The 24,292-nt window shown below is 40.5% G+C and overlaps 1 protein-coding gene across 1 annotated transcript; it reads left to right on the top strand.

Moving 5' to 3' along the window:
* Window positions 1–485: 485 nt before the first annotated feature.
* Window positions 486–23,016, top strand: LOC115121838 (microfibril-associated glycoprotein 4-like). Its single transcript, XM_065022915.1, has 6 exons — window positions 486–601; window positions 876–944; window positions 9,200–9,391; window positions 11,093–11,189; window positions 11,344–11,511; window positions 22,299–23,016. The coding sequence occupies exons 2-6, from the start codon at window positions 942–944 to the stop codon at window positions 22,559–22,561; spliced, it is 723 nt and encodes a 240-aa protein (XP_064878987.1). The 5' UTR covers window positions 486–601; window positions 876–941; the 3' UTR covers window positions 22,562–23,016.
* Window positions 23,017–24,292: the final 1,276 nt, after the last annotated feature.

The raw sequence follows: 24,292 nt of genomic DNA, 5'->3' as shown, positions 1-24,292 counted from the left end.
GCCTGTCCTATCAATAGATCACGGGCCTGTCCTATCAATAGATCACGGGCCTGTCCTATCGATAGATCATGGGCCTGTCCTATCGATAGATCATGAGCCTGTCCTATCAATAGATCATGGGCCTGTCCTATCAATAGATCATGGGCCTGTCCTATCGATAGATCACGGGCCTGTCCTATCAATAGATCATGGGCCTGTCCTATCGATAGATCATGGGCCTGTCCTATCGATAGATCATGGGCCTGTCCTATCAATAGATCATGGGCCTGTCCTATCAATAGATCATGGGCCTGTCCTATCAATAGATCACAGGGAAAGTACTGAGTGTTGCAACATGCTCTGGGCTGCCTTTATAAAAGAGGCGTGGACCAGAGAAAGTACTGAGTGTTGCAACATGCTCTGGGCTGCCTTTATAAAAGAGGCATGGACCAGAGAAAGTACTGAGTGTTGCAACATGCTCTGGGCTGTCTTTATAAAAGAGGTGTGGACCAGAGAAAGTACTGAGTGTTGCAACATGCTCTGGGTTGTCTTTATAAAAGAGGTGTGCATCTTAGTGGGGACAAACAGCTCATGAAGACACTGACATCTGTCACTGATACAGGTGAGCTCATGCATGTCTCTCACTATTCTTAACTGATCACAAATCATTTCAAATCATTTCAAATAAAACAATTAGGAAGGGAGGTTTTCCTGGTGCCTAATGTAACATTGTCCGATCTGTTAAGTCATCATAGGACCTAACTAGAATCCAGCTTGTTAACACAGTAAAATGTCAATTGTCATAGTGAGACAGAGTGCCTGTGTAAGTGTTAGTATTTCACCAACAGCTGGAGACCTGAACAACACTGTAGTAAATGAGCTCCCTGTTCTTACAGGACGCCCATTCAACATACTATTCTGAAGTTTCCTTCAAAGGCAAACAGACATCTATCACAACAACGATGGTATGTATTAATAAACCACAGCATTATCACAACGATCAGAGATACTAACGAGAATATAGGACATGTGTCTCTAATGAAAAGCCCATTCTGGTAGGAAGCTGCTATAGACAGGCAGTATCTGGGTAATGTTAAATACTGTTGAAGTAATATGGCTACAGGTTCATCTGCCTCACCTAAAGCCCATTCTGGTGGGAAGCTGCTATAGACAGTCAGTATCTGGGTAATGTTAAATACTGTTGAAGTAATATGGCTACAGGTTCATCTGCCTCACCTAAAGCCCATTCTGGTGAGAAGCTGCTATAGACCAGTCAGTATCTGGGTAATGTTAAATACTGTTGTAGTAATATGGCTACAGGTTCATCTGCCTCACCTAAAGCCCATTCTGGTGGGAAGCTGCTATAGACAGTCAGTATCTGGGTAATGTTAAATACTGTTGTAGTAATATGGCTACAGGTTCATCTGCCTCACCTAAAGCCCATTCTGGTGGGACGCTGCTATAGACAGTCAGTATCTGGGTAATGTTAAATACTGTTGTAGTAATATGGCTACAGGTTCATCTGCCTCACCTAAAGCCCATTCTGGTGGGAAGCTGCTATAGACAGTCAGTATCTGGGTAATGTTAAATACTGTTGAAGTAATATGGCTACAGGTTCATCTGCCTCACCTAAAGCCCATTCTGGTAGGAAGCTGCTATAGACAGGCAGTATCTGGGTAATGTTAAATACTGTTGAAGTAATATGACTACAGGTTCATCTGCCTCACCTAAAGCCCCATTCTGGTGGGAAGCTGCTATAGACAGGCAGTATCTGGGTAATGTTAAATACTGTTGTAGTAATATGGCTACAGGTTCATCTGCCTCACCTAAAGCCCATTCTGGTGGGAAGCTGCTATAGACCACCAAGTGCTAACAGTCAGTATCTGGATAACATGTGTGAAATGCTTGATAATGTTTGTGATATCAACAGAGAAGTATATTTTCTGGGGGATTTAAATATTGACGGTCTTTCATCAGGCTGCCCACTCAGGAAAAAACTTCAAACTGTAACCAGTGCCTGCAACCTGGTTCAGGTTATCAGTCAACCTACCAGGTAGTTACAAACAGCACAGGAATTAAATCATCAACATGTATTGATCATATCTTTACTAATGCTGCAGAGATTTGTTTGAAAGCAGTATACAAATCCATAGGATGTAGTGATCACAATGTAACAGCCATATCTAGGAAAACGAACGTTCCAAAGGCTGGGCCTAATATAGTGAATAAGAGGACAGGCTGGGCCTAATATAGTGAATAAGAGGTCAGGCTGGGCCTAATATAGTGTATAAGAGGACAGGCTGGGCCTAATATAGTGTATAAGAGGACAGGCTGGGCCTAATATAGTGTACAAGAGGTCAGGCTGGGCCTAATATAGTGTATAAGAGGTCAGGCTGGGCCTAATATAGTGTATAAGAGGTCAGACTGGGCCTAATATAGTGAATAAGAGGACAGGCTGGGCCTAATATAGTGAATAAGAGGTCAGGCTGGGCCTAATATAGTGTATAAGAGGACAGGCTGGGCCTAATATAGTGTATAAGAGGACAGGCTGGGCCTAATATAGTGTATAAGAGGACAGGCTGGGCCTAATATAGTGAATAAGAGGACAGGCTGGGCCTAATATAGTGTATAAGAGGACAGGCTGGGCCTAATATAGTGTATAAGAGGACAGGCTGGGCCTAATATAGTGTATAAGAGGTCAGGCTGGGCCTAATATAGTGAATAAGAGGTCAGACTGGGCCTAATATAGTGTATAAGAGGTCAGACTGGGCCTAATATAGTGAATAAGAGGACAGGCTGGGCCTAATATAGTGTATAAGAGGTCAGGCTGGGCCTAATATAGTGTATAAGAGGTCAGGCTGGGCCTAATATAGTGAATAAGAGGACAGGCTGGGCCTAATATAGTGTATAAGAGGACAGGCTGGGCCTAATATAGTGTATAAGAGGTCAGGCTGGGCCTAATATAGTGTATAAGAGGTCAGGATGGGCCTAATATAGTGTATAAGAGGACAGGCTGGGCCTAATATAGTGTATAAGAGGACAGGCTGGGCCTAATATAGTGTATAAGAGGACAGGCTGGGCCTAATATAGTGTATAAGAGGACAGGCTGGGCCTAATATAGTGTATAAGAGGACAGGCTGGGCCTAATATAGTGAATAAGAGGACAGGCTGGGCCTAATATAGTATATAAGAGGACAGGCTGGGCCTAATATAGTATATAAGAGGTCAGACTGGGCCTAATATAGTGTATAAGAGGTCAGGCTGGTCCTAATATAGTGTATGCTATTGATGTAAATAATATTTGCTGGTCTGTGGTGTGTAATGAGGAGCAACCAGACGCTGCTGGTCTGTGGTGTGTAATGAGGAGCAACCAGACGCTGCTGGTCTGTGGTGTGTAATGAGGAGCAACCAGACGCTGTTGGTCTGTGGTGTGTAATGAGGAGCAACCAGATGCTGCTGGTCTGTGGTGTGTAATGAGGAGCAACCAGACGCTGCTGGTCTGGTGTGTAATGAGGAGCAACCAGACGCTACTGGTCTGTGGTGTGTAATGAGGAGCAACCAGACGCTGCTGGTCTGTGGTGTGTAATGAGGAGCAACCAGACGCTGCTGGTCTGTGGTGTGTAATGAGGAGCAACCAGACGCTGCTGGTCTGTGGTGTGTAATTAGGAGCAACCAGACGCTGCTGGTCTGTGGTGTGTAATGAGGAGCAACCAGACGCTGCTGGTCTGTGGTGTGTAATGAGGAGCAACCAGACGCTGCTGGTCTGTGGTGTGTAATGAGGAGCAACCAGACGCTGCTGGTCTGTGGTGTGTAATGAGGAGCAACCAGACGCTGCTGGTCTGTGGTGTGTAATGAGGAGCAACCAGACGCTGCTGGTCTGTGGTGTTTAATGAGGAGCAACCAGACGCTGCTGGTCTGTGGTGTGTAATGAGGAGCAACCAGACGCTGCTGGTCTGTGGTGTGTAATGAGGAGCAACCAGACGCTGCTGGTCTGTGGTGTGTTGAGGAGCAACCAGATGCTGCTGGTCTGTGGTGTGTAATGAGGAGCAAAAGACGCTGCTGGTCTGGTGTGTAATGAGGAGCAACCAGAAACTGGTCTGTGGTTGTAATGCTGCTGGTCTGAGGGGATGAGGAGCAAAATGCTGGTCAATTAAGTCTGGCAATCAGCCTGCTGGTCTGTGGTTAGTAAACTTCTGGAAGATGGTCTGTGTTTGACCAGAACAATGCTGGTTTCACAGTAAACAGCATGCTGGTCTGTGGTGTGTAATGAGGAGCAACCAACACGCTGCTGGTCATTTTGAGGAGCAACCAGATGCTGCTGGTCTGTGGTGTGAAATTGAGGATGAAATGATTGCTGCTGGTCTGTCTTGTTGAGGAGCAACCATTGCACTGGTCTGTGGTTGTAATGAGGAGCAACCAGACGCTGCTGGTCTGTGGTGTTTGAGGAGCAACCAGACGCTGCTGGTAATGTGGTAATGAGGAGCAACCAGACGCTGCTGGTCTGTGGTGTGTAATTAGGAGCAACCAGACGCTGCTGGTCTGTGGTGTTTGAGGAGCAACCAGACGCTGCTGGTCTAATGTGGATAATGAGGAGTTACCAGAACAGAACACAGAGGGTGTGTATGAGGAGCAACCAGACGCTGCTGGTCTATAATGTGGAGCAAAGAGCTGCTGGTCTGTGTAATGAACACAGAGCTGCTGGTCTATGGTGTTTACAACCCCTGCTGGTATGTGTGGATAAAGAGTTACCTGCTGCTGGTCTGTGGTGTGTAATGAGGGCAACCAGACGCTGCTGGTCTGTGGTGTGTAATGAAAGAGCTGCTGGTCTGTGGTGTGTAACAGAACAACAGAGCTGCACTTGACACATTTATGGACTTATTCCAGTTACTAATAAGCCCCCATTCAGAAAATGACAGTAAAAATGGTTATAACAGAACACAGAGGCTTTACCAAGTTGTTGTGATAAAGAGTTACCTCTATCAGAACACAGTGGATTGATGAGGAATTGAAAACAGAGGGTGTTATGGTTTTATCAGCCTGTTACCAACACTTATAATGTGGAAAATTGTGTTTGACCAGATACAATGCTATTTCACAGTAAACAGCATGCTTATAGAGAAGGACACTCATCAAGCACAGCATTTTCACAAATGACTGATGATTAACTGAGAGAAATTGATGATGAAATGATTGTGGGGGCTGTCTTGTTAGACTTCATTGCAGCTTTTGACATTATCGAAAACAGAGGGTGTTATGGTTTTACACCCCCTGCTTTAATGTGGATAAAGAGTTACCTAACAGAACACAGAGGGTGTTATGGTTTTACACCCCCTGCTATAATGTGGATAAAGAGTTACCTGTCTAACAGAACACAGAGGGTGTTATGGTTTTACACCCCCTGCTATAATGTGGATAAAGAGTTACCTGTCTAACAGAACACAGAGGGTGTTATGGCTTTTACACCCCTGCTATAATGTGGATAAAGAGTTACCTGTCTAACAGAACACAGAGGGTGTTATGGTTTTACACCCCCTGCTATATTGTGGATAAAGAGTTACCTGTCTAACAGAACACAGAGGGTGTTATGGTTTTACACCCCCTGCTATAATGTGGATAAAGAGTTACCTGTCTAACAGAACACAGAGGGTGTTATGGTTTTACACCCCCTGCTATATTGTGGATAAAGAGTTACCTGTCTAACAGAACACAGAGGGTGTTATTTAATGGAAGCCTCTCTGACATTAATTCAGGTAGAATCAGGAATTCCCCAGGGCAGCTGTCTAGGCCCCTTACTTTTTCAATCTTTACTAATGACATGCTACTGGCTTTGAGTAAAGCCAGTGTGTCTATGTATGCGGATGACTCAACACTATACACGTCAGCTACTACAGCAACTGAAATGACTGCCACACTTAACAAAGAGCTGCAGTTAGTTTCATAATGGGTGGCAAGGAATAAGTTAGGCCTAAATATTTCTAAAACTAAAAGTATTGTATTTGGAACAAAACACTCACTAAACCCTAAACCTCAACTACATCTTGTAATGAATAATGTGGAAGTTGAGGAGACTAAACTGCTTGGAGTAACCCTGGATTGTAAACTGTCATGGTCAAAACATATTGATGCAGTAGTAGCTAAGATGGAGAGAAGTCTGTCTATAATAAAGCGATGCTCTGCCTTTTTAACAACACTATCAACAAGGCAGGTCCTACAGGCCCCAGTTTCTTTTCGCACACTATCAACAAGGCCGGTCCTACTGTCTACCTTCTTAACAACACTATCAACAAGTGTGGTCCACAGTGCCCTAAAAAGGACCTTCTTAACAACACTATCAATTGGCTCAGAACAGCACCTTGACTACTGTTCAGTCGTGTGGTCAGGTGCCACAAAAAGGCCCTTGGATTGGCACAGAACAGAGCAGCACGGCTGGCCTTTGGATACTTAAGCCATTAATAATATGCATGTCAATATCTCCTGGCTCAAAGTGGAGGAGAGATTGACTTCATCACTATTTTGGTATTTATGAGAGGTATTGACATGTTGAATGCACCGAGCTGTCTGTCTAAACTACTGGCACACAGCTCAGACACCCATGATACCCCACAAGACATGCCACAAGAGGTCTGTCTCACAGTCCCCAAGTCCAGAACAGACTATGGGAGGCCCACAGTACTACACCAGAGCCATGACTACATGGAACTCATTCCACAGTACACATACCCCACATGACATGCCACAAGAACTCTATTCCACAGTACTACAAGAGCCAGACTACATGGAACTCTATTCCACAGTACTACATAGAGCCATGACTACATGGAACTCTATTCCACAGTACTACATAGAGCCATGACTACATGGAACTCTATTCCACAGTACTACATAGAGCCATGACTACATGGAACTCTATTCCACAGTACTACATAGAGCCATGACTACATGGAACTCTATTCCACAGTACTACACAGAGCCATGACTACATGGAACTCTATTCCACAGTACTACATAGAGCCATGACTACATGGAACTCTATTCCACAGTACTACATAGAGCCATGACTACAGGAACTCTATTCCACAGTACTACACAGAGCCATGACTACATGGAACTCTATTCCACAGTACTACACAGAGCCATGACTACATGGAACTCTATTCCACAGTACTACACAGAGCCATGACTACATGGAACTCTATTCCACAGTACTACACAGAGCCATGACTACATGGAACTCTATTCCACAGTACTACATAGAGCCATGACTACATGGAACTCTATTCCACAGTACTACACAGAGCCATGACTACATGGAACTCTATTCCACAGTACTACACAGAGCCATGACTACATGGAACTCTATTCCACAGTACTACACAGAGCCATGACTACATGGAACTCTATTCCACAGTACTACACAGAGCCATGACTACATGGAACTCTATTCCACAGTACTACACAGAGCCATGACTACATGGAACTCTATTCCACAGTACTACACAGAGCCATGACTACATGGAACTCTATTCCACAGTACTACACAGAGCCATGACTACATGGAACTCTATTCCACAGTACTACACAGAGCCATGACTACATGGAACTCTATTCCACAGTACTACACAGAGCCATGACTACATGGAACTCTATTCCACAGTACTACACAGAGCCATGACTACATGGAACTCTATTCCACAGTACTACACAGAGCCATGACTACATGGAACTCTATTCCACAGTACTACAGAGCCATGACTACATGGAACTCTATTCCACAGTACTACACAGAGCCATGACTACATGGAACTCTATTCCACAGTACTACACAGAGCCATGACTACATGGAACTCTATTCCACAGTACTACATAGAGCCATGACTACATGGAACTCTATTCCACAGTACTACACAGAGCCATGACTACATGGAACTCTATTCCACACTACTACACAGAGACATGACTACATGGAACTCTATTCCACACTACTACACAGAGCCATGACTACATGGAACTCTATTCCACAGTACTACACAGAGCCATGACTACATGGAACTCTATTCCACAGTACTACATAGAGCCATGACTACATGGAACTCTATTCCACATCAGGTAACTGATGCAGCAGTAGAATTAGATTTTTTTTAATAAATAACACCTTATGGAACAGCGGGGACTGTGGGCAACACAAACATTGGCACACACAACACATACACACACAGACAGACAGACAGACAGACAGACAGACAGACAGACAGACAGACACAGACACACAGACACACAGACAGACAGACACAGACAGACAGACAGACACACACACAGACACACACACACACACACACACACACACACACACACACACAGACACACACACACACACAGACACACACACACACACACAGACACACACACACACACAGACACACACACACAGACACAGACACAGACACACACACACACACACACACACACACACACACACACACACACACACACACACACACAGACACAGACACACACACAGACACAGACACAGACACACACACACAGACACACACACACACACACACAGACACAGACACACACACACACACAGACACAGACACACAGACACAGACACACACACACACACACACAGACACACACACACACACACACACACACACACACAGACACACACACAGACACACACACAGACACACACACACACACACACACACACACACACACACACAGACACACACAGACACAGACACACACACACACACAGACACACACACACACACACACACACACACACAGACACACACAGACACAGACACACACACACACACACACACAGACACACACACACACAGACACACACACAATAACATATGCACTGGATTTAGTACACAGATATGTGGTACACACACAGTGGCCTGACACACACACACACACACAGACACACAGTGTGTTGTACACACACAGTAGGGGCCTGAGGACACACAGTGTGTTGTAGATATGTGGTAGTGGTGGAGTGGTGGCCTGAGGGCACACAGTGTGTTGTGAAATCTGTGAATGTATTGTGATGTTTTTAAAATTGTATAAACTGCCTTATTTTTCTGGACCCCAGGAAGAGTAGCTGCTGCTTTGGCATAATAAATGTATCCATAATAACTACAAATGAACCAACACTAGACAGTTTTAGTATTAAACTGCTGTATCCATCTACCCTGTGCTGCAGTCCATCTTGCTGCTGGCTCTACTGGTCCCCGTGATGGTGCAGTCCTCCCTGCATCCAGTGGACTGTGATGAGGTCTATAGATCAGGTTCTGGACACCACGGGGTCTACACCATCTACCCTGCAGGACCTACCTCACCTGTCCAGGTCTTCTGTGACATGGGGTTGGAAAGTGCATATCTAGGAAAGTGGACGGTCAGTTTCAATGTGTGGTATTGAAATACACTTAAAGACTAATTTACCATGAACAATCTCTCTCTCTCTCTTAATCTGTCAATTAAACAATCTCTCTCTCTCTCTTAATCTGTTAATTAAACAATCTCTCTCTCTCTCCTAATCTGTCAATTAAACAATCTCTCTCTCTCTCTCTCTCTTAATCTGTTAATTAAACAATCTCTCTCTCTCTTAATCTGTTAATTAAACAATCTCTCTCTCTCTCTCTCTTAATCTGTTAATTAAACAATCTCTCTCTCTCTTAATCTGTATATTAAACAATCTCTCTCTCTCTCTTAATCTGTTAATTAAACAATCTCTCTCTCTCTCTCTTAATCTGTTAATTAAACAATCTTTCTCTCTCTCTCTCTCTTAATCTGTTAATTAAACAATCTTCTCTCTCTTAATCTGTTAATTAAACTCTCTCTCTTAATCTGTTAATTAAACAATCTCTCTCTCTCTCTCTCTTAATCTGTTAATTAAACAATCTCTCTCTCTTAATCTGTTAATTAAACAATCTCTCTCTCTCTTAATCTGTTAATTAAACAATCTCTCTCTCTCTCTTAATCTGTTAATTAAACAATCTCTCTCTCTCTCTCTCTCTTAATCTGTTAATTAAACAATCTCTCTCTCTCTCCTAATCTGTTAATTAAACAATATCTCTCTCTCTTAATCTGTTAATTAAACAATCTCTCTCTCTCTCTCTCTTAATCTGTTAATTAAACAATCTCTCTCTCTATCTGTTAATTAAACAATCTCTCTCTCTTAATCTGTTAATTAAACAATCTCTCTCTCTCTCTCTTAATCTGTTAATTAAACAATCTCTCTCTCTCTCTCTCTCTCTTAATCTGTTAATTAAACAATCTCTCTCTCTCTCTTAATCTGTTAATTAAACAATCTCTCTCTCTCTCTTAATCTGTTAATTAAACAATCTCTCTCTCTCTCTCTCTTAATCTGTTAATTAAACAATCTCTCTCTCTCTTAATCTGTTAATTAAACAATCTCTCTCTCTCTTAATCTGTCAATTAAACAATCTCTCTCTCTCTCTCTTAATCTGTTAATTAAACAATATCTCTCTCTCTCTCTCTCTTAATCTGTTAATTAAACAATCTCTCTCTCTCTCTCTCTCTTAATCTGTTAATTAAACAATCTCTCTCTCTCTTAATCTGTTAATTAAACAATCTCTCTCTCTCTCTCTTAATCTGTTAATTAAACAATCTCTCTCTCTCTTAATCTGTTAATTAAACAATCTCTCTCTCTCTCTCTCTCTTAATCTGTTAATTAAACAATCTCTCTCTCTCTCTCTTAATCTGTTAATTAAACAATCTCTCTCTCTCTTAATCTGTTAATTAAACAATCTCTCTCTCTCTTAATCTGTTAATTAAACAATCTCTCTCTCTCTCTTAATCTGTCAATTAAACAATATCTCTCTCTCTTAATCTGTCAATTAAACAACAATCTCTCTCTCTCTCTCTCTCTTAATCTGTTAATTAAACAATCTCTCTCTCTCTCTCTCTTAATCTGTTAATTAAACAATCTCTCTCTCTCTCTTAATCTGTTAATTCTCTCTCTCTCTCTTAATCTGTTAATTAAACAATCTCTCTCTCTCTCTCTCTTAATCTGTCAATTAAACAATATCTCTCTCTCTTAATCTGTCAATTAAACAATCTCTCTCTAAATCAGCTGATTCAGAGGCGACAGGATGGATCAGTGAACTTCTACAGGAAGTGGGATCAGTACAAGAGTGGTTTTGGGAGCGCATCTGGAGAGTACTGGCTGGGTAGGAACTGGTTTAACTTCTAGCCAACAGAACGTTCTCCTCCTAGAACCTTGTTCTACCACTGACTTCATCCGGTTTGTCCTAGTTCATTCAATGCCATTTGTCATTGTATTCAGACAACACAATGAACTGCTATGTTGATCTCATTCTCCAGGGCTGGAGACAATGCATCTCATGACTATGAAAGGAACCTATGAGCTGAGGGTGGACATGGAGGACTTTGAGGGGAATAAGGTCTATGCTCAGTACTCTTCCTTCTCCGTTGGACCAGAGGCTGAAGGATACCTGCTAACACTGGGCTCATTCAAAGATGGAGGAGCAGGTGGGTGACAATTTATATTGTCCAAGAAAAAATAACCCAAGAAAAAAAGTCTAATAAAATAGTCCAAGAATATACTGTAGTACCAGAATATAGTCCATTAATATACTGTAGTACCAGAATATAGTCCATTAATATACTGTAGTACCATAATATAGTCCAATAATATACTGTAGTACCAGAATATAGTACCAGAATATACTGTAGTACCAGAATATAGTCCAATAATATACTGTAGAACCAGAATATAGAACCAGAATATACTGTAGTAACAGAATATAGTCCAATAATATACTGTAGAACCAGAATATACTTTAGTACCAGAATATAGAACCAGAATATACTGTAGTAACAGAATATAGTCCAATAATATACTGTAGAACCAGAATATAGAACCAGAATATACTGTAGTAACAGAATATAGTCCAATAATATACTGTAGAACCAGAATATAGTACCAGAATATAGTAGAACCAGAATAATATACCAGAAACCAGAATATACTGTAGTACCAGAATATAGAACCAGAATATACTGAATAGAGAATATAGTCCTAATATAGTAGAACCAGAATATACTTTAGTACCAGAATATAGATCCAGAATATACTGTAGTAACAGAATATAGTCCAATAATATACTGTAGAACCAGAATATACTTTAGTACCAGAATATAGTCCAATAATATACTGTAGAACCAGAATATACTGTAGTACCAGAATATAGAACCAGAATATACTGTAGTACCAGAATATAGTCCAATAATATACTGTAGTACCAGAATATAGTCCAATAATATTGCACCTGAATATAGACCAAGAATATAGTACCAGAATATAGTCCAAGAGAATAGTACAAGAATATAGCACTAGAATATAGTCCAAGGGTATAGTACAAAAATATAGTACCAGAATATAGTACCAGAGTATAGTACCATAATATAGCACTAGAATATAGTCCAATAGTATAGTACAAGAATATAGCACTAGAATATAGTCCAAGGGTATAGTACAAAAATATAGTACCAGAATATAGTACCAGAGTATAGTACCAGAATATAGTACCAGAGTATAGTACCAGAATATAGTACCAGAGTATAGTACCATAACATAGTACCCTAATATAGCCCAAGAGTATAGTACCAGAGTATAGCACCTGAATATAGTACCAGAATATAGTACCAGAATATAGTCCAAGAGTATAGTACCAGAGTATAGTACCAGAATATAGTACTAGAATATAGTCCAAGAGTACAGTACCAGAATATAGTACCAGAATATAGTACCATTTTATTTATTTATTTATTTCACCTTTATTTAACTAGGTAGGCAAGTTGAGAACAAGTTCTCATTTACAATTGCGACCTGGCCAAGATAAAGCAAAGCAGTTCGACAGATACAACGACACAGAGTTACACATGGAGTAAAACAAACATACAGTCAATAATACGGTAAAAAAAACAAGTCTATATACGATGTGAGCAAATGAGGAGAGAAGGGAGGTAAAGGCAAAAAAGGCCATGGTGGCAAAGTAAATACAATATAGCAAGTAAAACACTGGAATGGTAGTTTTGCAATGGAAGAATGTGCAAAGTAGAAATAAAAATAATGGGGTGCAAAGGAGCAAAATAAATAAATAAATTAAATACAGTTGGGAAAGAGGTAGTTGTTTGGGCTAAATTATAGGTGGGCTATAATTCAGAGGCGACAGGTGCTTGCCTACGGAGCTGTGAGGGGAACGGCACCTCAGTACCTCCAGGCTCTGATCAGGCCCTACACCCAAACAAGGGCATGAGTATCATCCACCTCTGTCCTGCTCGAATCCCTACCACTGAGGAAGTACAGTATCCTAGGCTCAGCCCAGTCAAAACTGTTCGCTGAATCTGGCCCCCAATGGTGGAACAAACTCCCTCACTACGCCAGGACAGCGGAGTAATCACCACCTTCCGGAGACACCTGAAACCCCACCTCTTTAAGGAATACCTAGGATAGGATAAAGTAATCCTATCCCCCCCTTAAAAGACCTAGATGCACTATTGTAAAGTGGCTGTTCCACTGGATGTCATAAATAAAGTACCATAATTTGTATAGTCATGAGTCTGGATAAGAGCGTCTGCTAAATGACTTAAATGTAAAAATGTCTTAAATGCTATGTACAGGTGCAGTAATCTGTGTGCTGCTCTGACAGTTGGTGCTTAAAGCTAGTGAGGGAGATCAGTGTTTCCATAATATAATAATGTTATTAATAATTAATAACCAGAATATAGTACCATACTATAAAATTGGAATATAGTCCATGAGTATAGTACCATAATATAGCACTAGGATATAGTACCAGAGTATAGTACCATACTATAAAATTGGAATATAGTCCATGAGTATAGTACCATAATATAGTACCATACTATAAAATTGGAATATAGTCCATGAGTATAGTACCATAATATAGCACTAGGATATAGTACCAGAGTATAGTACCATACTATAAAATTGGAATATAGTCCATGAGTATAGTACCATAATATAGTACCATACTATAAAATTGGAATATAGTCCATGAGTATAGTACCATAATATAGCCAGGATATAGTACCAGAGTATAGTACCATACTATAAAATTGGAATATAGTCCATGAGTATAGTACCATAATATAGTACCATACTATAAAATTGGAATATAGTCCATGAGTATAGTACCATAATATAGCACTAGGATATAGTACCAATATAGTACCATACTATAAAATTGGAATATAGTCCATGAGTATAGTACCATAATATAGTACCATACTATAAAATTGGAATATAGTCCATACTATAAAATTGGAATATAGTCCATGAGTATAGTACCATAATATAGTACCATACTATAAAATTGGAATATAGTCCATGAGTATAGTACCATAATATAGTACCATACTATAAAATTGGAATATAGTCCATGAGTATAGTACCATAATATAGTACCATACTATAAAATTGGAATATAGTCCATGAGTATAGTACCAGAATATAGTACCATACTATAAAATTGGAATATAGTCCATGAGTATAGTACCATAATATAGTACCATACTATAGAATATAGTCCAAGTATAGAATATAGTGGAATATAGTCCATGAGTATAGTACCATAATATAGTACCATACTATAAAATTGGAATATAGTCCATGAGTATAGTACCATAATATAGTACCATATATAAAATTGGAATATAGTCCATGAGTATAGTACCAGAATATAGTGGAATATAATATAGCACTAGGAATATAGTCCAGAGTATAGTACCATAATATAGCACTAGAATATAGTACCAGAGTATAGTACATACAGAATATAGTGGCATAATATAGCACTAGGATATAGTACCAGATATATAGTACCATAGTATAAAAGAATATAGTCCATAATATAGCACTAGAATATAGTACCAGACTATATTGGAATATAGTCCAGAGTATAGTACCATAATATAGCACTAGAATATAGTACCAGAGTATAGTACCAGAATATAGTACCATACTATAAAATTGGAATATAGTCCATGAGTATAGTACCATAATATAGCACTGGAATATATTACCAGAGTATAGTACCAGAATATAGTGGCATAATATAGCACTAGGATATAGTACCAGAGTATAGTACCATAATACTAGAATATATACAGAGTATATCAGAATAGCGGCCTGGCATAATATAGTCTAGTATAGTACCAGAATATAGTGGCATAATATAGCACTAGGATATAGTACCAGAGTATAGTACCAGAATATAGCACTAGAATATAGTACCAGAGTATAGTACCAGAATATAGTGGCATAATATAGCACTAGGATATAGTACCAGAGTATAGTACCAGAATATGAATATAGCCAGGATATAGTACAGAATATAGTGCATAATATAGCACTAGATATAGTACAGAGTATATTACCAGAATATAGTGGCATAATATAGCACTAGGCCCACACCAGAATATAGTGGCATAATATAGCACTAGAATATAGTACCAGAGTATAGTACCAGAATATAGTGGCATAATATAGCACAGCCATAGTGCATATAGTACCAGAATATAGCACAGAATATAGTACCAGAATATAGCAGAATATACAGAGAAAATTACAGAAAATATTCCTAACCTCAGTAGCGGCCTAGGTACCAGGCCCACAATGTCTGCAGATGTAGAGTACCAGTGGATGCAAGAAAATCTGACAGGGCCAGGGACACGTGAACATACACAGCATTCCTAACCTGGCCCACAATGTCTGCTGTGTGGATCGAGCAGCCAACACGTGCTACACAGCATTCCTAACCTGGCCCACAATGTCTGCTGTGTGGATCGAGCAGCCAACACGTGCTACACAGCATTCCTAACCTGGCCCACAATGTCTGCTGTGTGGATCGAGCAGCCAACACGTGCTACACAGCATTCCTAACCTGGCCCACAATGTCTGCTGTGTGGATCGAGCAGCCAACACGTGCTACACAGCATTCCTAACCTGGCCCACAATGTCTGCTGTGTGGATCGAGCAGCCAACACGTGCTACACAGCATTCCTAACCTGGCCCACAATGTCTGCTGTGTGGATCGAGCAGCCAACACGTGCTACGCAGCATTCCTAACCTCGCCCACAATGTCTGCTGTGTGGATCGAGCAGCCAACACGTGCTACACAGCATTCCTAACCTGGCCCACAATGTCTGCTGTGTGGATCGAGCAGCCAACACGTGCTACACAGCATTCCTAACCTGGCCCACAATGTCTGCTGTGTGGATCGAGCAGCCAACACGTGCTACACAGCATTCCTAACCTGGCCCACAATGTCTGCTGTGTGGATCGAGCAGCCAACACGTGCTACACAGCATTCCTAACCTGGCCCACAATGTCTGCTGTGTGGATCGAGCAGCCAACACGTGCTACACAGCATTCCTAACCTGGCCCACAATGTCTGCTGTGTGGATCGAGCAGCCAACACGTGCTACACAGCATTCCTAACCTGGCCCACAATGTCTGCTGTGTGGATCGAGCAGCCAACACGTGCTACACAGCATTCCTAACCTCGCCCACAATGTCTGCTGTGTGGATCGAGCAGCCAACACGTGCTACACAGCATTCCTAACCTGGCCCACAATGTCTGCTGTGTGGATCGAGCAGCCAACACGTGCTACACAGCATTCCTAACCTCGCCCACAATGTCTGCTGTGTGGATCGAGCAGCCAACACGTGCTACACAGCATTCCTAACCTGGCCCACAATGTCTGCTGTGTGGATCGAGCAGCCAACACGTGCTACACAGCATTCCTAACCTCGCCCACAATGTCTGCTGTGTGGATCGAGCAGCCAACAAGTCCAGCAGTCATTTGAAAGGATAACAACATTTCAGAGAGACGACTCAAAGATAATGGAATTCATTGCCCTTGACAATCAACCGTCCTTTGTAGTGGGTGATGTTGGCTTTCGCCGACTGGTCGAGCACCGGTACAAACTACCAAGTAGGCGCTATTTTTCAGATGTTGCCCTACCGAAATTATACAGTAATAGCGTCACTGCTATTAGCTTCACAACATACTATGGAACTATGGGGGTAGCACAGGGTTCAATTCTCGGGCCGACTCTTTTCTCTGTATATATCAATGATGTTGCTCTTGCTGTGGGCAATTCCCTGATCCACATCTACGCAGACGACACATTCTGTATACTTCTGGCCCTTCCTTGGACACTGTGCTATCTAACCTCCAAACGAGCTTCAATGCCATACAACACTCCTTCTGTGGCCTCCAACTGCTCTTAAACGCTAGTAAAATCAAATGCATGCTTTTCAACCATTCGCTGCTTGCACCCGCACGCCTGACCAGCATCACCACCGTGGATGGTTCCGACCTAGAATATGTGGACATCTATAAGTACCTAGGTGTCTGGCTAGACTGTACACTCTCCTTCCAGACTCATATCAAACATCTCCAATCTAAAATCAAATCTAGAGTCGGCTTTCTATTTCGCAACAAAGCCTCCTTCACTCACGCCGCCAAACTTACCCTAGTAAAACTGACTATCCTACCGATCCTCGACTTTGGCGATGTCATCTACAATACTCTACTCAGCAAACTAGATGCAGTTTATCACAGTGCCATCCGTTTTGTTACTAAAGCACCTTATACAACCCACCACTGCGACCTGTATGCTCTAGTCGGCTGGCCCTCGCTATATATTCGTCGCCAGACCCACTGGCTCCAGGTCATCTACAAGGCCATGCTAGGTAAAGCTCCGCATTATCTCAGTTCACTGGTAACGATGGCAACACCCACCCGTAGCACACGGTCCAGCAGGTGTATCTCACTGATCATCCCTAAAGCCAACACCTCATTTGGCCGCCTTCCCTTCCAGTTCTCTGCTGCCTGTGACTGGAACGAATTGCAAAAATTGCTGAAGTTGGAGACTTTTATCTCCCTCACCAACTTTAAACATCTGCTATCTGAGCAGCTAACCGATCGCTGCAGCTGTACATAGTCCATCGGTAAATAGAACACCCAATTTACCTACCTCATCCCCATACTGTTTTTATTTATTTACTTTTCTGCTCTTTTGCACACCAGTATCTCTACCTGCACATGACCATCTGATCATGCATCACTCCAGTGTTAATCTGCAAAATTGTAATTATTCGCCAACCCCCTCATGCCTTTTGCACACAATGTATATAGACTCTTTTTTTTCTTCTTTTTTTTCTACTGTGTTATTGACTTGTTTATTGTTTACTCCATGTGTAACTCTGTGTTGTTGTCTGTTCACACTACTATGCTTTATCTTGGCCAGGTCGCAATTGTAAATGAGAACTTGTTCTCAACTTGCCTACCTGGTTAAATAAAGGTGAAAAAAATACAACCAGCCTGAAAACAATGACCAGTAGAAACTGCAGTCATTTTCATTATTCTTGGCAATGATTTAGGAATCCGTGTGAGTTAGTATTAGCAAGGTTGCCACTTGTTGTTTGCCTAATGAAATGGAACTTCAGTTCATGAAAATAAATAGCTAGCCAGATACTTAACCCTGTCTCCCAAAGCTAACGTTATAAGCAGCTAGCTAGCTTCATCTGGCTAGTGAGGCTCGACCGGACCGGGATATGTGTTGTGAAGCTAGCCACAATAAGGATTATTTGCGGTTTGCTTTCAAAATAAAAGTATGTTGTTGACAGTGATGCAAATGAATACAAATAGTAGAATTATGCCATACTTGTATTTTGAAGGCTAACCGCAAAGTCCACTATTGTGGTTAATCCTTATTGTGGCAAGCTTCACATAGATGGGTCCGATGAATAATAAAATAAGATCTGTCTTACAAATTAGGGTTATTTTAGATGATGACACCTAGCTATATAGTTAGCTAGCTAGCTAATTAAAGCTACTGAAATAGATGTTTGCTAGCGAACTATAGCTACTGAAACAGATGTCAGCTAGCTAACTATAGCTACTTAAATAGATGTTAGCTAGCTAACTATAGCTACTGAAATAGATGTTAGGTAGCAAAATATAGCTACTGAAATAGATGTTAGCTAGCGAACTATAGCTACTGAAATAGATGTTAGCTAGCTAACTATAGCTACTTAAATAGATGTTAGCTAGCGAACTATAGCTACTGAAATAGATGTTAGCTAGCTAACTATAGCTACTTAAATAGATGTTAGCTAGCGAACTATAGCTACCGAAATAGATGTTAGCTAGCTAACTATAGCTACTTAAATAGATGTTAGCTAGCGAACTATAGCTACTGAAATAGATGTTAGCTAGCTAACTATAGCTACTTAAATAGATGTTAGCTAGCGAACTATAGCTACTGAAACAGATTATGTCGTGTTTTTGGGCAAGAATATAGCTTTGCAAATAGATGTTAGCTAGCTAACTATAGCTACTTAAATAGATGTTAGCTAGCGAACTATAGCTACTGAAACAGATTATGTCGTGTTTTTGGGCAAGAATATTGTTTGCATCCATCAACTAGCTAGCTTTTTTATGACCAGGACTGTAGGTGTGAGAGACAACTTTACCAGCATCATAGCATACGTATTGATGAATCTTTGTAACATGAAATACGAGTGATAGTGTAATCAATATGAGTGATAGTGTAATCAATACGAGTGATAGTGTAATCAATATGAGTGATAGTGTAATCAATATGAGTGATAGTGTAATCAATATGAGTGATAGTGTAATCAATATGAGTGATAGTGTAATCAATATGAGTGATAGTGTAATCAATATGAGTGATAGTGTAATCAATACGAGTGATAGTGTAATCAATACGAGTGATAGTGTAATCAATATGAGTGATAGTGTAATCAATACGAGTGATAGTGTAATCAATATGAGTGATAGTGTAATCAATATGAGTGATAGTGTAATCAATATGAGTGATAGTGTAATCAATACGAGTGATAGTGTAATCAATACGAGTGATAGTGTAATCAATATGAGTGATAGTGTAATAATCAATGAGTGATAGTGTAATCAATATGAGTGATAGTGTAATCAATATGAGTGATAGTGTAATCAATATGAGTGATAGTGTAATCAATATGAGTGATAGTGTAATCAATATGAGTGATAGTGTAATCAATATGAGTGATAGTGTAATCAATAATGAGTGATAGTGTAATCAGTGATGATAGTGTAATCAATATGAGTGATAGTGTAATCAATACGAGTGATAGTGTAATCAATACGAGTTATCAATACGAGTGATAGTGTAATCAATATGAGTGATAGTGTAATCAATATGAGTGATAGTGTAATCAATATGAGTGATAGTGTAATCAATATGAGTGATAGTGTAATCAATACGAGTGATAGTGTAATCAATACGAGTGATAGTGTAATCAATATGAGTGATAGTGTAATCAATATGAGTGATAGTGTAATCAATACGAGTGATAGTGTAATCAATACGAGTGATAGTGTAATAACTATGAGTGATAGTGTAATCAATACGAGTTATCAATACGAGTGATAGTGTAATCAATATGAGTGATAGTGTAATCAATATGAGTGATAGTGTAATCAATACGAGTGATAGTGTAATCAATATGAGTGATAGTGTAATCAATACGAGTGATAGTGTAATCAATACGAGTGATAGTGTAATCAATATGAGTGATAGTGTAATCAATATGAGTGATAGTGTAATCAATATGAGTGATAGTGTAATCAATACGAGTTATCAATACGAGTGATAGTGTAATCAATATGAGTGATAGTGTAATCAATATGAGTGATAGTGTAATCAATACGAGTGATAGTGTAATCAATATGAGTGATAGTGTAATCAATATGAGTGATAGTGTAATCAATACGAGTGATAGTGTAATCAATACGAGTGATAGTGTAATCAATACGAGTGATAGTGTAATCAATATGAGTGATAGTGTAATCAATATGAGAATCAATACGAGTGATAGTGTAATCAATATGAGTGATAGTGTAATCAATACGAGTGATAGTGTAATCAATACGAGTTATCAATACGAGTGATAGTGTAATCAATACGAGTGATAGTGTAATCAATATGAGTGATAGTGTAATCAATACGAGTGATAGTGTAATCAATACGAGTTATCAATACGAGTGATAGTGTAATCAATGAGTGATAGTGTAATCAATACGAGTGATAGTGTAATCAATATGAGTGATAGTGTAATCAATATGAGTGATAGTGTAATCAATATGAGTGATAGTGTAATCAATACGAGTGATAGTGTAATCAATATGAGTGATAGTGTAATCAATATGAGTGATAGTGTAATCAATACGAGTGATAGTGTAATCAATATGAGTGATAGTGTAATCAATATGAGTGATAGTGTAATCAATATGAGTGATAGTGTAATCAATATGAGTGATAGTGTAATCAATATGAGTGATAGTGTAATCAATATGAGTGATAGTGTAATCAATACGAGTGATAGTGTAATCAATATGAGTGATAGTGTAATCAATACGAGTGATAGTGTAATCAATATGAGTGATAGTGTAATCAATACGAGTGATAGTGTAATCAATACGAGTTATAGTGTAATCAATACGAGTTAATCAATATGAGTGATAGTGTAATCAATACGAGTGATAGTGTAATCAATACGAGTGATAGTGTAATAACTATGTAAAAAAAATATGAACGCCTTAAATTATTATGTGACGTGCAGTCATATTCAGGTCCTGATTGGTCAACAAGCTTAATTGACACGTCAAATTGTGTTAAATAGTATATATTTTGACGCGCAAAGACCCAAACGGCGTTCCATAGAAATCCTGGTTGAGAATGAAACGCCGGAACAAATGAACAATGAAACAGCAGGTCAGTGTGGTGTTTGTGTGTAACCTTTATTTCATTAGGCAAGTCCGTTAAGAACAAATTCTTATTTACAATGACGGCCTACCCCGGCCAATGATGGGACAATTGTGCTCCGCCCTACGGGACTCTCAATCACGGCCGGATGTGATACAGCCTGGATTCGAACCAGGGACTGTAGTGACGCCTCTTGCACTGAGATGCAGTGCCTTAGACCGCTGCGCCCATATGTGTGTGTTAACTATTTAACTGAATGCTTCAAAGGCTGCAAACATGTTTTATATCGGTTATCTGCATCGGTATCAGGTTTTTTGGGGCAAGGAACATATTGGATATCGGTATCGGCCAGACATGTCATATCGGTGCATCACTAGTTCATACCTAAAGCTGGTGGAAGTATTATCATGAAGTTACCTAGAGTCCTTATTTATCTCCTCTGTTTCCTCAGGAGATTCTCTGGGTTTTCACAATGGTCACAAATTTACAACGTCAGATAAAGACCAGGACCTTGCCGACACCAACTGTGCCCGGGTGTACTACGGAGGATTTTGGTACACCAACTGCCATGCTACTAACCCCAATGGGATATATGCATGGGGCGAGTCTACCTTTGGTATTGGCATCAACTGGAATTCATGGAAAGGCTATACATACTCCCTGAAAGCCATCACCATGAAGATCAGACCAGCCCCAGCCCCAACACAATTGTAAAATTGGATTTTTCAATAACAATTATTGCCATACAGACATTTCCAGCACATGCACATATTCCATTGATAAGGGAGAGGGGGGGGTCTGTGTTTGGGTCTTCAGAGATTAGAAGGTGCAGCAGGATACAGAAGATCTCAGATCTACTCTGAAGTGCAGTGTTGCCATAGCAACAGATCACTGACTGCAGTGGGGATTATATGACTCTGACCCATCATTTAACTATCTCTGTCTCTTACCTTAACACACTGTCTGTCTCTTACCTTAACACACTGTCTGTCTCTTACCCTAACACACTGTCTCTTACCTTAACACACTGTCTGTCTCTTACCCTAACACACTGTCTGTCTCTTACCCTAACACACTGTCTGTCTCTTACCTTAACACACTGTCTGTCTCTTACCTTAACACACTGTCTGTCTCTTACCCTAACACACTGTCTGTCTCTTACCCTAACACACTGTCTGTCCTCTTACCTAACACTGTCTGTCTCTTACCTAACACACTGTCTGTCTCTTACCCTAACACACTGTCTGTCTCTTACCCTAACACACTGTCTGTCTCTTACCTTAACACACTGTCTGTCTCTTACCTTAACACACTGTCTGTCTTACCCTAACACACTGTCTGTCTTTACACATTGTCCTCTTACCTTAACACACTGTCTGTCTCTTACCTTAACACACTGTCTGTCTCTTACCTTAACACACTGTCTGTCTCTTACCCTAACACACTGTCTGTCTCTTACCCTAACACACTGTCTGTCTCTTACCCTAACACACTGTCTGTCTCTTACCTTAACACACTGTCTGTCTCTTACCCTAACACACTGTCTGTCTCTTACCTTAACACACTGTCTGTCTCTTACCCTAACACACTGTCTGTCTCTTACCTTAACACACTGTCTGTCCCTTACCTTAACACACTGTCTGTCTCTTACCTTAACACACTGTCTGTCTCTTACCTTAACACACTGTCTGTCTCTTACCTTAACACACTGTCTGTCTCTTACCTTAACACACTGTCTGTCTCTTACCTTAACACACTGTCTGTCTCTTACCTTAACACACTGTCTGTCTCTTACCTTAACACACTGTCTGTCTCTTACCCTAACACACTGTCTGTCTCTTACCTAACACACTCTACCTTACCTTAACACACTGTCTGTCTCTTACCCTAACACACTGTCTGTCTCTTACCTTAACACACTGTCTGTCTCTTACCTTACACACTGTCTGTCTCTTACCTTAACACACTGTCTGTCTCTTACCTCTAACACACTGTCTGTCTCTTACCTTAACACACTGTCTGTCTCTTACCTTAACACACTGTCTGTCTCTTACCTTAACACACTGTCTGTCTCTTACCCTAACACACTGTCTCTTACCCTAACACACTGTCTGTCTCTTACCCTAACACACTGTCTGTCTCTTACCTTAACACACTGTCTGTCTCTTACCCTAACACACTGTCTGTCTCTTACCTTAACACACTGTCTGTCTCTTACCTTAACACACTGTCTGTCTCTTACCCTAACACACTGTCTGTCTCTTACCCTAACACACTGTCTGTCTCTTACCCTAACACACTGTCTCTTACCTTAACACACTGTCTGTCTCTTACCCTAACACACTGTCTGTCTCTTACCTTAACACACTGTCCCTTACCTTAACACACTGTCTGTCTCTTACCTTAACACACTGTCTCTTACCCTAACACACTGTCTGTCTCTTA

This window comes from Oncorhynchus nerka, linkage group LG10 (assembly GCF_034236695.1).
Source record: "Oncorhynchus nerka isolate Pitt River linkage group LG10, Oner_Uvic_2.0, whole genome shotgun sequence".
In the NCBI taxonomy this organism is placed as follows: Eukaryota; Metazoa; Chordata; class Actinopteri; order Salmoniformes; family Salmonidae; genus Oncorhynchus; species Oncorhynchus nerka.
This window is presented reverse-complemented; position numbering and strand designations above follow the sequence as displayed.

Excerpts from the sequence above, each read along its gene's own strand:
- LOC115121838 (XM_065022915.1), top strand. Across the intron at positions 9,392-11,092 it reads CATATCTAGGAAAGTGGACG|CTGATTCAGAGGCGACAGGA; the intron begins GTCAGTTTCAAT and ends TCTCTAAATCAG. Across the intron at positions 11,512-22,298 it reads ATTCAAAGATGGAGGAGCAG|GAGATTCTCTGGGTTTTCAC; the intron begins GTGGGTGACAAT and ends CTGTTTCCTCAG.